The sequence below is a fragment of the Cheilinus undulatus genome, linkage group 13, assembly GCF_018320785.1.
Source record: "Cheilinus undulatus linkage group 13, ASM1832078v1, whole genome shotgun sequence".
In the NCBI taxonomy this organism is placed as follows: Eukaryota; Metazoa; Chordata; class Actinopteri; order Labriformes; family Labridae; genus Cheilinus; species Cheilinus undulatus.
The window spans coordinates 40,535,577-40,549,624 of NC_054877.1; the positions used below are offsets into that span (position 1 = coordinate 40,535,577).

The 14,048-nt window shown below is 38.1% G+C and overlaps 1 protein-coding gene across 5 annotated transcripts in view; it reads right to left on the reverse strand.

The window, feature by feature from the left end:
- Positions 1–14,048, reverse strand: part of slc6a9 (solute carrier family 6 member 9) — a 145,568-nt gene that overhangs the window by 26,525 nt on the left and 104,995 nt on the right. For all 5 annotated transcript variants that reach the window (XM_041803126.1, XM_041803127.1, XM_041803124.1 and 2 more), the window contains 3 exons: positions 9,169–9,325; positions 5,481–5,612; positions 4,780–5,056 (listed from right to left, as the gene is read on the reverse strand). In XM_041803126.1, coding sequence (XP_041659060.1) covers positions 4,780–5,056; positions 5,481–5,612; positions 9,169–9,325 — 566 coding nt within the window. The remainder of the gene's footprint in view (positions 1–4,779; positions 5,057–5,480; positions 5,613–9,168; positions 9,326–14,048) is intronic.

A 14,048-nucleotide genomic window follows, 5' to 3' on the forward strand; every position in this document is an offset into this window, starting at 1 on the left:
GCCCGGGTTCAAATCCGGCCTGAGGCCCTTTACCGCATGTCTCTCCCCCACTCATGACCCTGTTTCTGACTCTATCCACTGTCCTCCTCTATCTAATAAAGGCACAAAAACGCCCAAAAATAAATCTAAAAAAAAAAAAAAAGACTACTCATGAAAATACCCAAATGCACAAATTTTCAAAATCCCCAAATAAATTCAAAGCAAATATCCCTCAAACTTCAAATAAGACTCACCAAAATATTCAAAAAACTCCCCAAATTCCCCTGAAAATACTTACAATTTTCAAATTCCCCCAAACTCCACATTTCCAAGAAAATGCCACTTTCAAACACTTTCAAACAAATAGTCATAAATCACAAGATTCCAAAACATATCCAAAACAAATTTACCCCAAATTTCCAATGAAACTCTCCAAAATATACAATTACCCTTAATGTACATGAAAATTCTTAGATAAATTCCATATAAATTCCCTCAAATTACAAATTTATTTCCTTAATTTCCATGAAAATGCACAAAAACCTTGAACCAAAATCCCCAAATTCACATGAAAATTAAAAAATAAATTCAAAGCAAAATTCCCCAAACTCCCAATGGAATTCTTTGAAATATACAAACATATCCCCTAAATCTCCAAAAAAATACAAAGAACAAATTTCAAACATTTCTACTAAATTGTTTAAATTTCTGGAGAAACAGCAGAAATGATCACTATGTTGTAGGAAAGTTAAATTATAATGTCCGCTTCCATGCAGGGTCTCAGGAGGTTAAAAAAAGACAACAGACCTGAAGATAAAAACTGTATTCTAGACAAGTTGTGTCTCATTTTTGTCCCATCCAAAATTTCATGTACTAAATCTAGAATCTTATCATATCATATCATATAACATCTCAGCAGAGGCACTGAATGAGCTGATGCTATCATTAGCTAATGGTGCATGGTTTGAAACTTGACCCTGTTAAGTGATAACTATCAAGTGAATGAGAAAACAGGGAGAGTATTTATGAATGCCTCTTTGAGTGGTCTGATGAGCATATTTTAACATCTTAATGACAAATTAAACAAAGAGGTATCCTTGAGGACAGCTATGAAGTCATTTAAGCTTTTATACGCTTTGCCTGCATGGAGAAATGCCTCTTTTAGTTCAGTATCCACTAGTTTCTCTGTTTACAAGCGCCCTTCAGGTGACTCACCTCATTTGACTGATTCTCTAACATTTGTGTTAAGTAGGTAAATTTGTTCATCTCTTTTACTTTTACACACCCTGAATTTATTATCAACTTAAAGACCCTGTAAAGTGAAATCTAAAATTTGTGTCTTAACACACCAGATATGTTGGAGTATGGTTGCTGTAAACATGTGAAAACACTGAGATCTACATGTGACTGAATTCTGGATTTAGACCGTTAGAAAGTTTTTCACCTCTTTCCTGGCTTGGTTTAATTTCGCAGGGGCCAATATGTGGACTGGTGATGTCACCGGCCCACAGTGGGGAAAGACCCCGCCCCTCTAACACTATGATATAAAATAACAGAGCAGTTCATCTCACTACAGTCAGTTAAATGCGTTTTTTTGTTCATTGAGAGGTAAATTTGCCAAATCTATCAGCCACAGTGAATCAAAGTATCATAACAGAGATTTGAGCCAGAAACAGAATTTGTCTCTTCTCTGGCACAGAGCCAGGCAGCTTCACTCTGATCATAAGGTCAAAATAAGGTCAAGGGACAGGTAAATGGCGTGAGTGCTTTCCTCCATTCAGATTGTAGCATTTATTAAATTTGAGAGAATCATTTTTCTCCTGAGTGGGTGTGGCTTCAGCTCATTCAACAGACACGCCCACACCATCCTGGAACAGATTTTACTACCTCATAAACCTATAGATGTCTAATTTGACTGAAATTTGACCTGGGGTTCACAATGCAGTCACCTGTCATCAAACCTAAATACAAATATATTTTCATTTTACGGGGTCTTTAAATATAAAGCATCTAAAAGTCATACTCCATCCACTTGTAGTGGCTGACAAACACGTTGCATGTCTGCCAAAGGTCTATTAGATACAACCCAGATTTAACCCTTTTTTCTCTTTTCACAACTGCCTTTATTTGCAACATGCCTCATGTTAACAATAAATATACAAAGTGTTTGTTGATTAAGAGCATGACCTCTACCTGACAGGTTGAGTGAGACAGTGTCACACGTTTACGTTGAATATTTTTTCTTAATTTTTGTGATAAATTCAGCAACCTTTCCTCCCATACTAAAATTTTCACCAATGCTCCTTTACAGTTCCCCAAACATCCTGATTCCTTTGTGCTCAGGAAAGCTGACGCTCTGACTCTGAAACCGCTCCAGCAGAAGAGAGCTTGAGCAGATGTGGCATGAGTACTCACTTATACAGAAACTGGACGCTGTGCCCATTTTTTTTTCTGTGGCTATGTTTGCCGCTTTTTGACTTTATCAAGTTAAAAAAAATGTTCCAATCTTCCTTTCTGTGTCATTGATGAACTGCTGCCAATACTACAGCTGACCCCAGCACTCATCAGAGGAATGAATTAAATTTGCTGGAAGAGGACAGACTGAGCTAAATGTCTGAGAAGACTCATAAACCCACTTTCCTAAAATGCTGGGACGTTTTGTAAAATGTAAATATAACGGAATGGGATGATTTGAATACACCAAAACCCTAAATTTAGAGGAAACAAGAACAACACACCCCAACAACGCTGACACAGATAAATTGAATTTTGGAGAATAGTATGCAAATTTTAGTGTTGAAACCAGCAATATGTTTTAAAAAAGATGAGATGGAGTCCTGCTCACCACTCTATCATAATTCTAACTAAACTTGAATTTGTCAAAGGAATGACTTACTAGCCTTTCAAAAGTTCAGTGTCATCCATATTTTAAATCACCTTTTTAATAATCTGTTGACCCTTGATTCTAGGCCACAAAGACCAAAAAACATACCATATGTACAGATGATTTATAAATAAAGCATATTTCACTGTCATTGGCTCAAAGGGCTTTATGCATGTGAACTTAATACAACATACAAAAATTTACCGTAGCCATTAAAATCAAAGGCTTTATGGCCTGTTTAGCTGTACTTTAATGTAATGACATCCATCTATCCTTGTGTGCTGTATGAACAGCTATGGCAGGTGCCTCTAAAACAGCCCAGTTACACAAATGACCTGGCAATCAATGACCTACTGCTGCTTTACAGTTACAATCTTTAAATAAAAGCCTTAGGGCCTTAACATACACCTGAGGCTACGTGTTTATGTGGACAGCACAGGTGTCTTTCCTATGGTCCATCTGATGCAGTTGTCATTTAACCCCATGCACTCATGTTGTTTAACAGCAAATGAGCTTGTTTATTCCCACGGATGTCTTAAATCAAGGAGTACTTCTTACCCTGAGGATGCAGAAAACAGCTGTGCCTTAAGCCGTGGGCACACTGTGCCATTTTCAACAAATTTAGACACAAATATTGAGTCTCATGACTCACCTTGAAGAAAACAGCCCCCAAAGCATAATCTATAGTCGAAAGTTGCAGTGTGTTTCTGATATTTAGGATGCATTAGAATAACAGACGTACTTCACAATGACTAAGCTTGTTCCAGATAAAGAGGTTGCACACCTTCTTATCAGTATAACATCCCTGTATATTTGCTGACATGTTTGAATTCGTCCAACAGCTCTCCTCAGTGTGTGCTACATGCAGAAACACATGCACAAGCCCACACTGATGTGCTTTTATGCAAAAGAAGTTACATTTATGATTTATCTTACACACTTCTAAGATGGCACCAACAATTGTAATGTTGCAAACAGCTATGGATTCAAGCAGTGAAAATAAGTTGATAAATGTTTACAGCTGACCTTCATTAGATGTTAAGCTCGCGACACGTAAATTAATAAATATAGATCCTGTCTGAAGATTTTAAGAATCAGTCAAGTTACACTTTTGCTCCTCATAACAGCTTGGTATTAAAGGGAATGACAATGACACTGTATGTGGTTTTACCATTATGCAAAGGTAGATAATTGCCTGGGGCCCTCAGCTCCAAGGGGCCTCAAGGTAAAGCTATTACAGATAGGGCTGGGCAAAACATGAAGTTTTTAAGCTAGACCAATATCTTGGATCCCTCACTCTTTACGGATTCCTCCCACTTTTTAAAATGTTTGAAACATATTTGTGCAATTTAGACAATTTTGTGTCTTTTGATCAAAAATATAAAAGTAGTAAAGTTTCTTAACCTTCTGTTCAGTGGATCAAAAAATAATGATTTGAAAAATTTTGGCACAAGTAATTTAGCAATTGCAAAGGCAATTTATTTGAAATGTTGCCAATGCTTTTGTACAAATAATAGAATATTTAGGAGTTTGTCTGTGATTTCTTGATAACTAAAAATTGGCCAATATATGGTGTCTAGGACTTCACTGTTTGATTTTACTATAACTATACAGATACATAGGCATAGCTCACATTCTCAGTCCTGCTGCTCATCCCACAAATGCATGTTCCTGCATGCCTACAAATGTGGCACCATTTAAAAGACAAATAAGCAGGCTTTCCATGAACCTGTAAAACTCACTCAGAAAAAGACATTCCTTGATTAAGTTCAGCAAATGTACAACAAAAGATGTTACAACAAACAGAACCATGTTAAAAATTGTGTTTTTTGACCATTTTTCATCATTCTTAGTTTTGGTGTTGTCGTTCACACTGTGATAACTCGAAGTTAATGAAGTACTCTTCAGTGACTTACTTCCAGTATTCCTCACTGGGACTGGTCCTTTTGGTGCGGTTCACCACTTCAGTCACTCCTGCTACGAGGCTTGTTGTGGCGTTAGCCAGGCTGGCGTTGAGCTGGCGGCTGTTTCCCAGCACCCCGCTGCACTCTGGCGTGTTCCAAGGGTTGTTGCAGTAGGTCCATGGAAGCAGGTTTGTCATAGACATGAAGAAATAATAGAAGGCGATGCAGATGACCACATTGTAATAGATCCCAATGTAGGTGGACACCACCATCATGCCGTAGCCCACACCTGAGGAGAGAAGGAAAAGGAAAATCAGAGAAATTATGAGGGCTGCAGCCTTTATGGCTGATGTAAAGACTGATCTTTGATTTGGCTCCTCTGATAGTGTTAATATGTGAATAGTGTATGAAATTATTTGCAGGTTGATAAACACAAAACAACTGCATAGCCGCATAAATCCTAAGTGACCTGTTGACCCTAAGTCCATCAGTTGCACTTGAGCTTTTGTCTTAACTTTATACCTTCTCTTGTTAGTCCTCCTTTATTTATTAATATATCTTGAGATTGTTGGTAGCAGAAAATCAGCCAAATCACAAACATTAATGTATGGGCTCAAGCTAGACATTTTTCAAAAAGAAGCACCTTAATGTAAAGGATTTCATCCCTGAAAAATCAGTGCCTGTATGTGGTCTAATCAAACAAACACTCTGACCTTTAAACATCGGGCTGATCTTCCACACTCCCAGACACCCCAGGCTGGCGAACTGACCGAAGGACAGCTCGAGGAAGAAGAGGGGAATACCGCAGAACACCAGCATGATGAAGTACGGTAACATGAAGGCACCTGGAGGGGAGACGACAAGACGGAGAGAATCACTTTCTGATGCAAATGACAAAAAAGATGGCAACATTGTCCCATATTTTTAAGGGAAAGAAAAAGAGTGAAAGAGAACAGACGTTCTTGTGCACACCTGCAAGCCTGCTCTAAATATTTGTTTAACAGTTGAAAGGGAGGACTCTTGCTTTGCCTCCCAAGGTACCTGACTCAGAAGGATCCTTCCTACCGCAGAAGGACCCTGGCTTTGAGAAAGACCTTATGACATGAACCTAATCACAGATAAAATAACTTTTAATGGACTGAAAAGCAAATGAGGGTGCAAATAAAAGGTGTAAAATGAGCTGTCTGTGAGATTTTAAAATGACACGAGACATTAAGAAGCAGCATTATACTTTTTTGCCTTACTGTGGCTGCAGGGAGATGCTGTAGTGATTTAACCAGTAAAAGAGACAAAGTATGTCATTAATCAGAATGGATGCATTAATGCTGATAGCACTGTATTTTTTTTTACAGCAGAAATAAAAATGTTTACAGTCCAGTTAAAAAAATTTGGTCTGTGGCCACAGTCTATGGAAAGCACATTATAAAGCCACATAGATAAAATCAAGAGCGAGAATCAGGAAAAAGCAAGAAAAATACACTTAAAGTTTGAATAAAAATGGTTGCAATTACATGTGGCAAATATTTGCGCACAGGAATTCAGTGTGGTGCAAAACACATAGACCAGAATGTAATTTTAAAACGACCTGTAGGATATCTTCAGTCCACAGAGAGAGAAATAAACTGCAGAAAAAAAAGAAAGCACACTAAAGCTCATCTGCTCTGGTAACCTCCCCTGAGTGAGCAGAGAGGTCACTGCATGTGCAGCTGAGTCCGCTCAATGGAGCAGCAACTCTCTGGTGGTTCAGACTGGACCAGAAACCAGACACAAACCTATGGGGAACGTCTCTGTGTGTGTGTTAGTGTGTGTGGGTGCATGTGTGTGTGTTTTTATACAAGCATCAGCATGCGAACTAGGTCGGTGCGACCAGCTGATACTGTGCAACACCATAACCTTATCATTGTGTGTGAGCTGCTGGTGAAGCTCAGCTCTCCTGTGTCTGAGGTAATGTATGGCATACATATACTGAGGCCCTGTATGGAAATGTACGTCTTTAAATATGTAATACTCGTGCAAACATTCGCTGTGCAAACATACAGAAGTAGGATTAATGCCAAGGACAAATCTAAAACACGAAGCTGTAAGACTTTAGCTTAGCTCACAAACTTTGAAACTGTCTACCACAGGAGCTGAGAACTTTGTTTGATCAGGAGTGTGTCAGTTTTAATGTAACAGTCTGAATTTAATGTCTTACATTTAATCTTTTACTGTAAAGTATTTTGTTGTAGATTTTTTTCAATTGAAGACATTGTCCTCTCTCATTCTGTCACCCACAGCAGCTTCTGGTGAAAAATATGATTGGACATCTGCAATGTTTCTGAGCATGAGTGCTTTTTGATTATTAAGACAATATAAGATAAATATGAGAGAAAAAGTCAACTTGATGCCTACAAAAGAAAAAACTGGAAGTAATAAATGTAATTTCCACAAAAATAACAAATATATCTCAAACTTCCATGTAAATAAATGTAAGATTATAGTCTGTTGGAGTTCAAAATTATATTTACCTCTAATTCCAGACTATATAATTACAATTAAACACGTACATGCCACTAAATATGTCTCTTTATGTGATGCATTAAGAAAAGATGCCATTTCCTCCTGAATGTAGAAGCTACTTTACAACTGCTGTTGTGCTTTGAGTGTAGAAATAAAAACATCCTTATTCATATCGACGATCTTCTGTGCACAGCTGTTTCCAGGCAACAGTTTCACAGATTACCTGAGTATTCTCCTGATCTGTCCTTGAAAACAGAAATGCTATTTAGTATGTAAAATCAGAGAGCAGTTATACAAAAGTAGAAATAAGTGTCTTCTCTAAAAGTTGATCATGAATTGGTGAAAAATGCACTGTTTGCTGCTACCTTTCCTTGATACCTTGATTTGAAAACAGTAGAGATCTCAGAGGGCTGTTAAATCACTGACAGACTGTATCTGGCTGTCGTTGTTCTTCCTTATTAAAATCTTGACAAATATTTACTGTTTTCCTTCTTATTTTAGGTATCTAATGTCACGTGTTTTTGTATTATTTGTCAGAAACTTTGTGGACTGTGCCGCAACACCCCTGAACACTAGACTTTTAAACTCATTGAGATTGTTTCTGGGTTAGAAAAAAAGGAAATCCTTTTTTTTAAAAAAAGAAGGAAAAATAAAATCTAAACAGCTTTAGCATAAGCTAACATAGCTTTGCTAGCTATGTAGAAAGCATCAATATGTAGGCCAATGTAGTTACGTTAGCTTTAGTTAAAGCTAATGCAGCTTAATCCAGTCACCGTACTTCTGAATATGGGTCTAGCTTTAGCAAACATAGCATGATCTACTGTGGCTAACATAGCTTTGCTTGCTTTAGCGTAAGCTATGTCAGTTATGTGGCTACGCTACCTATGTAGTTTAAAGTAGCAAATGTAGCTTCATTTGCTTAAGCTTTAGCTATGATAGTTATTTGGCTATTTCACCTATGTAGCATACCTTGCTAATGTTACTTTGTTAACTTCAGATTTAGCTACATTTTGTATGTAGCTAACAAAGCTTCATTAGTTTTAGCCTTAGCTACGTAAGCTACTTTAGAGTGTTTTTGTATAGGACAAGCTTTTTTCCTGTAAGCAGACTATTAACTCAGCTTTATTAAACATTTTGTTATCATGTTTTGTAGGTCAGATTTTTAACTTTTAAAGGGATATTTCAGCATTTTTGAAGTTCAGTCCTATGAGGTACCTAGCAGTCGTAATGGCATTAGCCTCCAGTGATTTCAGTGAGCATCAATGGACTCACAGGTTGTACCGGCCAGGAACCTAGGCTATACAGCACGACTGATAGGTACAGTTTCTATGGGGAATTTAGCAAGTTTTTAGGTGAAAAAGGGCCATAAAACAATGTTGGCTTGAATGTTTGCACTATCAAAAGAAAGGTTCTGTGTTTTTGTCACTGTTTTGCACTGCAGGAGCATGTCACAGGTAGGCAAAGCCTGCATTGCAAAATAGTGACAAATAGTGACACAGATACTTTCTGGGTAAAAAATAAAGTGCTTCAAAATGTTTCCTAATTGTTGTTTACCGGTTAATCCTTTAAAAAAGTTGTGTTTACTTTTTATAAACAAGGGGAAAACACAAATCACCTTAACGGCTAACTATTCATTGTTAACAGCCTAAACATCACAAGAAGGTGGGGTACTTTACGTTTTTTTAATAGCTGTAAAACCCCAAGGTATTGTTGGGAGGTTGATTCTTTTTTCCTGGTTCTATTAAGTTGGTTTGTTCTCTAAAGTGTTATAATATTAGAATAACTCTCTGCTTTAACTCCTCTTTATGCACTGTAAGTTTTAATGTGCACTTAAATTCTCTAATATATTCATGTTGGAGCAGGCAGCACTTCACGAACCTTCCACCACTTTCACATATTTACCTCCTCCATTTCTGTAGCAGAGGTAGGGGAACCTCCAGACGTTGCCCAGGCCCACAGCGTAGCCCACGCTGGTGAGGACAAACTCAATCTGGTTGCCCCAGTTCCCTCTCCGGGAGTTTTCATCCTTCCTCACTGGCTCGCCTGGAACTGCTCCGTTCTACAACAAAAGAAAGAGAGAGGGGGAGGTAAGTTCAGGTGACGGGAAAGCAAATGTGTCTTTGAGATAATGCTGCAGCAGCAGGTCCAACAGCAGCATTCAGCTCATTAAAACACACTGCTTTTAACCCTAGAACTCCTGAATGCAAGCTGCTGAAGAGAAGAGCATCTTAATGGGCGTATTTGTCCTATTTCACCAGATCAGATTCAGAAGTCAGGTGTATATGAAGTGGTATTTCCACCAGTGTTACCAGGGGGTAAACAATGAAGAAAATAATTCATATACCATATTTACGGTTATTGACTACAGATAACTATCTCTTCTACCATAAAGTGTAGCATAAGGTGGGAGCAGTGGAGCAGACAGGATGTAAAGTGAAATCAGCGCCTTAAGAACAGCCGATAAGCATTTGGTCTTGTCGTCCTGATTTGGAGCTTCTCCTCTCCTCTCCTCCCTCCCTCCATCACTCCATCTGCTGGCATCAGATGGTCCCTCTCTCCTGACCTCCTCCGTAACCTCAGCTGGGTCTGTCTGTCCGTGTTTTTATGGATGCACATGAGCATACTCGTGATCCAGCAGAAATATATGTTTAAAAAAATGATGATTTCATCATTTGGACTGTTTCAGTGGAGGGCATTTGTAGGGTAGAGAGGAGATCGAGGACCTGACAGTTTTTCCCCACTAATAAGGAGCTGAAACAGTGATTTGATCTACTTTTTGTTCTCACACTTTAGATTGACGTGGAAAGGATGCCATAGCTATTAGGACAGAGATGTAAAAGAATCCAACGGTAGCAGTGTCTCAAGCAACGACAGAACTAGCAGGTGTTCATGTGGGGTGAATTTCACATTTTTCAACTTTTCTTTTCCCCTATGGTCTTTATTGACGAGACAGCTGAGGAGATGGGACACCATGTGTCAAAAGCTGAGGCCAGGAGTCAAACCTCTAGCCGCTGCACCAAGGACTTTAGCCTCTGGTTTATAAAAGGAGCTTGGAACAGACCTAGAAGCATGAATACATGCATGTTTTTCTGCAATATGGGATGCCTGAGGTTTATTTGGCAAATGTTTTAAATCTAGTCTTGTTCTTTTTTTGTTAAAATGTTCTTTTTTAAAAGTAAATCAACAAACACTAAAAAAAAAGATCCCACTTGAGTCTAATTTAAAAAATTATTTTATATATAAATATATTGCTGGGAAAATAAGTATATCTCCTCTCCAAACAACTTAATGAAATCAAGTTTCTTGTCATTTTTCTCACCTTGAAGTCACATTCGAACACATTATGATTATAGTTTACACGCATCAGGAGTCTCTTGTGCTTCAGCTCCTCCAGGAGGAGGTCTCAGCACTCAGAATAGGACCAGAAACACACACATACATTAGGTGCAAAGGCCTACTGGTTTGATGTTTTGAGTTGTCTTCTTTGGATTTGCCCTGAGAAAAAAAAACATTGAAAAACCTGTAAAGATGTTTAATTTACCTCCACCTAAAAGTCATTTTCCTAGGCCTACCTTGAATAGAACAATGTGTAACATCCTTTGGTTAACTAATTAGGTTCTATACTGCTGGGTCAAACATGGATCATCTGTTTTTACATTTATTTTTGGTCTCTTTGCCTTTGTTGGAGAGATGAGGACAGTGGATGGAGCTGGAGACAGGGTTGAGAGAGGGGAAGACATGCTGTGAAAGAGCAACAGGCCAGACTTGAACATGGGCCACCTGGTACATGGGCCATGACCTCACTACTAGGCCATCTGCACCCTGGATTCATATTTTTTTCTAATGAGATTTGATATAAATGTTTCTACTAACAGCAGGCATGGCTGAATTTTCAGCCTGGCATTGTATCGTGGTTTAATTTGATGCAAATACTATCTCTGCCATACACAGACGAGCCGCAGATTTAACCTACCTAATAGCTCCTGCTCTCTCTGTCACACTGCTTCAAGACAAAGACAGACCAGCAGATGAATGAACTCCTCCTGGTCTCTCTTCACTCATCTCTGCATGTGTCTTGACAGATTATCAGAAACATACATCTGACACTCTAGCACTAACAACTCAGTCTCATTCAGTCTCCTAAACTTACATTTAGTCAGAGATTTTAGTTTCAACGATCTGTCTTCAGCTAGTCATATTTTCCTCCAAATGGATCAAGGCTGGAAACAAACATATTTAGTTCTATTTTGAGTTGACTAAATTAGCATTTCAGTGTTACATACATAAAACGGCTGCTTGAAATTGGCTTGAAAGAGGTTAAAGAATATAGAGAGCATGGTTTTCACAATAAGAAAAAAAAAATCAATGTTTTGCTTTGCCAATAAAAATTAATAAAATCATCCAATAGTGGGTAATTTCTTGTGGTTTTTCATCATTTCTAATGCTATCACAATTACAAAGACAGTATTGTTTAAAAACACTACATGGAAAAATATCTATGTAAGGAAAATTTTGACAACCTAACCCCAGTCATCCCTGTGGTAATGATGTCAAGATGATGATAAACCATGCAGTCACGTCATAAAATAACATTTTACTTAAAGACCCTGTAAAGTGAAATCCAAAATTTGTGTCTTAACACTCTAGATATGTTGGAATACGGCTGCTGTAAAAATGTCAAAACACTGAGATCTACATGTGACTGAATTTTGGATTTAGACCGTTAGAAAGTTTTTCACCTCTTTCCTGGCTTGGCTCAAATTGGGCGGGGCCAATGTGTGGGCTGCTGATGTCATGAGCCCACAGTAGGGAATGACCCCACCCCTCTAACACTACAATACAAAATCACAGAACAGTTCATCTCACTACAGTCTGTGGTTAGCTGATATCACTGCCTTCATTTAAAGTTAACAGTCAGTTAAATGCTGTTTTTTGTTCATTGTGAGGTAAATTTGCCAAATCCATCAGACAGTGGTCTATGGATCATTTATAAAGTATCAAAACAGAGAATTGAGCAAGAAAACAGACTTTGTCTCTTCTTCTAAAGTCAGTGTTAGGTCAAGAGACAGGCTAATGGTGTGAGTGCTTTCCTCAATTCAGATTGTAGCATTTTTTTAATCGGAGAGGATCTTATTTCTCCTGAGTGGGCGTGGCTTAACCTCATTCAACAGACACACCCACACCATCCTGGAGGAGACTTTACTGTCTCATTTTTCATGATTTTGAAGCTGCATTTAATAAACTTAGAGATGTTTTATTTGACTGAAATGTGACCTGAGGCTTCATGACACGGACCTGTCATACAACAAACATAAATACAGATCTATTTTCACTTCACAGGGTCTTTAAATAATTGGCCCAAGCACAATCACTTAAGGGCAGAAAGTTGCTGGCCATGCATGCCTGAATGTCCTCAAAGTGTCAAATTTGAACCACTGGCTGGAATCATCACGCTTCAATGATAGGTACACTATACTTAATATCATCTGCATAACATAAAAAATGTATAGGGTGGTTTGTCATGACATTACTCATTGGTAGTGTATACAAGGTGAAAAGAATAATGAAGGTCAGAGCACAGAGCCTTGTGGAGCTCCATCCTAAACATGTGCAAACTGAGACGGATGCTGATGAACTTTATGATTTAAATAAGTTCATTTCATACCAATTTATTGTTTTAATCTTTGTGACAGGATATGATGGTCAGTTATGTTAAAATATTAGGATCTAATCGGACAAGTAGAGAGAGATGTCAGCTGTTTGAAGCCTTTTTAAATAATTTATAAACAGTCTCAGTACTGTGGTGGACTCTGAAAATCTTAAGTCAACTGCTGTTAAAAAGAGAGTCACATAACTAATTGGCCAGCGCTCTCTCTAGGATCTTCCTGAAGCAAGAGAGGGCGTTTAAAGAAGAGGTCTAATTATCGCTGCTTTAAATAACTGTGGTGTTTTACCCGCTGCTTAAGACAAAGTGAGGTGTTAGCAGCCAAGAAAGTTTGTTGACACTGAGTAATTTTATTCTCTTTTAAGTAGTCGTATCAAAATGAAGTCTGAACTTCTAATGTGCAGACGACTGATACATCATTTTTATATTTCATTTTTAAATGCAGCTTTGCCTCAGAAGCCTGAAGAAGGCAATCTGTTAACATACTAGCATCTGATGTTAGTCACACACATAAAAAGCTTCTGTTAGTGATTGATCATTTCTGTTGTAGAAAATCTAAGATTAGAAAATTGCATCTTAAATCAGCAAAACCGGGTAACCTATTTTTTATGTTTGAAATGCAGAGAGCTGGTTCTGACTTCTGGGACTTAATGGTGTCTTGTAAACTTAAAGTATGCTTGCTAAGCAAAGATGAAGGCATGGTTCAATGATAAAAACCTTACTCAGTCATTTATTCACGCTGCCTATGTTATCAGGGAGCAGCAGAGCCTGATTTGAAGGGGCTCATTCATTGAATAGCCTCACGTTTCAATAAGAAAAGCCTTGAAAGGGACAAATATATAAAAATTCTAGTCATGAAAACACTCTTTCCTTTGCTGGTGTATGTTCATTTTGCATATAAAAATCTCTCATGCCTATAACAGCACAAAAAAGAGTGTGGCATGCTTTGAGCTGCTCAATAATGAGAATTGTCTGCAGCCTTGTTTGCACAAGTTTAGCAGCAGATTTTATATAAGTGCAGCAAAGTTGCTCCATGTTTTGTTCTAATTTTGTGAAATGACAGCAGGACACTGAGTCCCAGCTTGTTCAGACACAAACATACACTCATCCGTCCCAG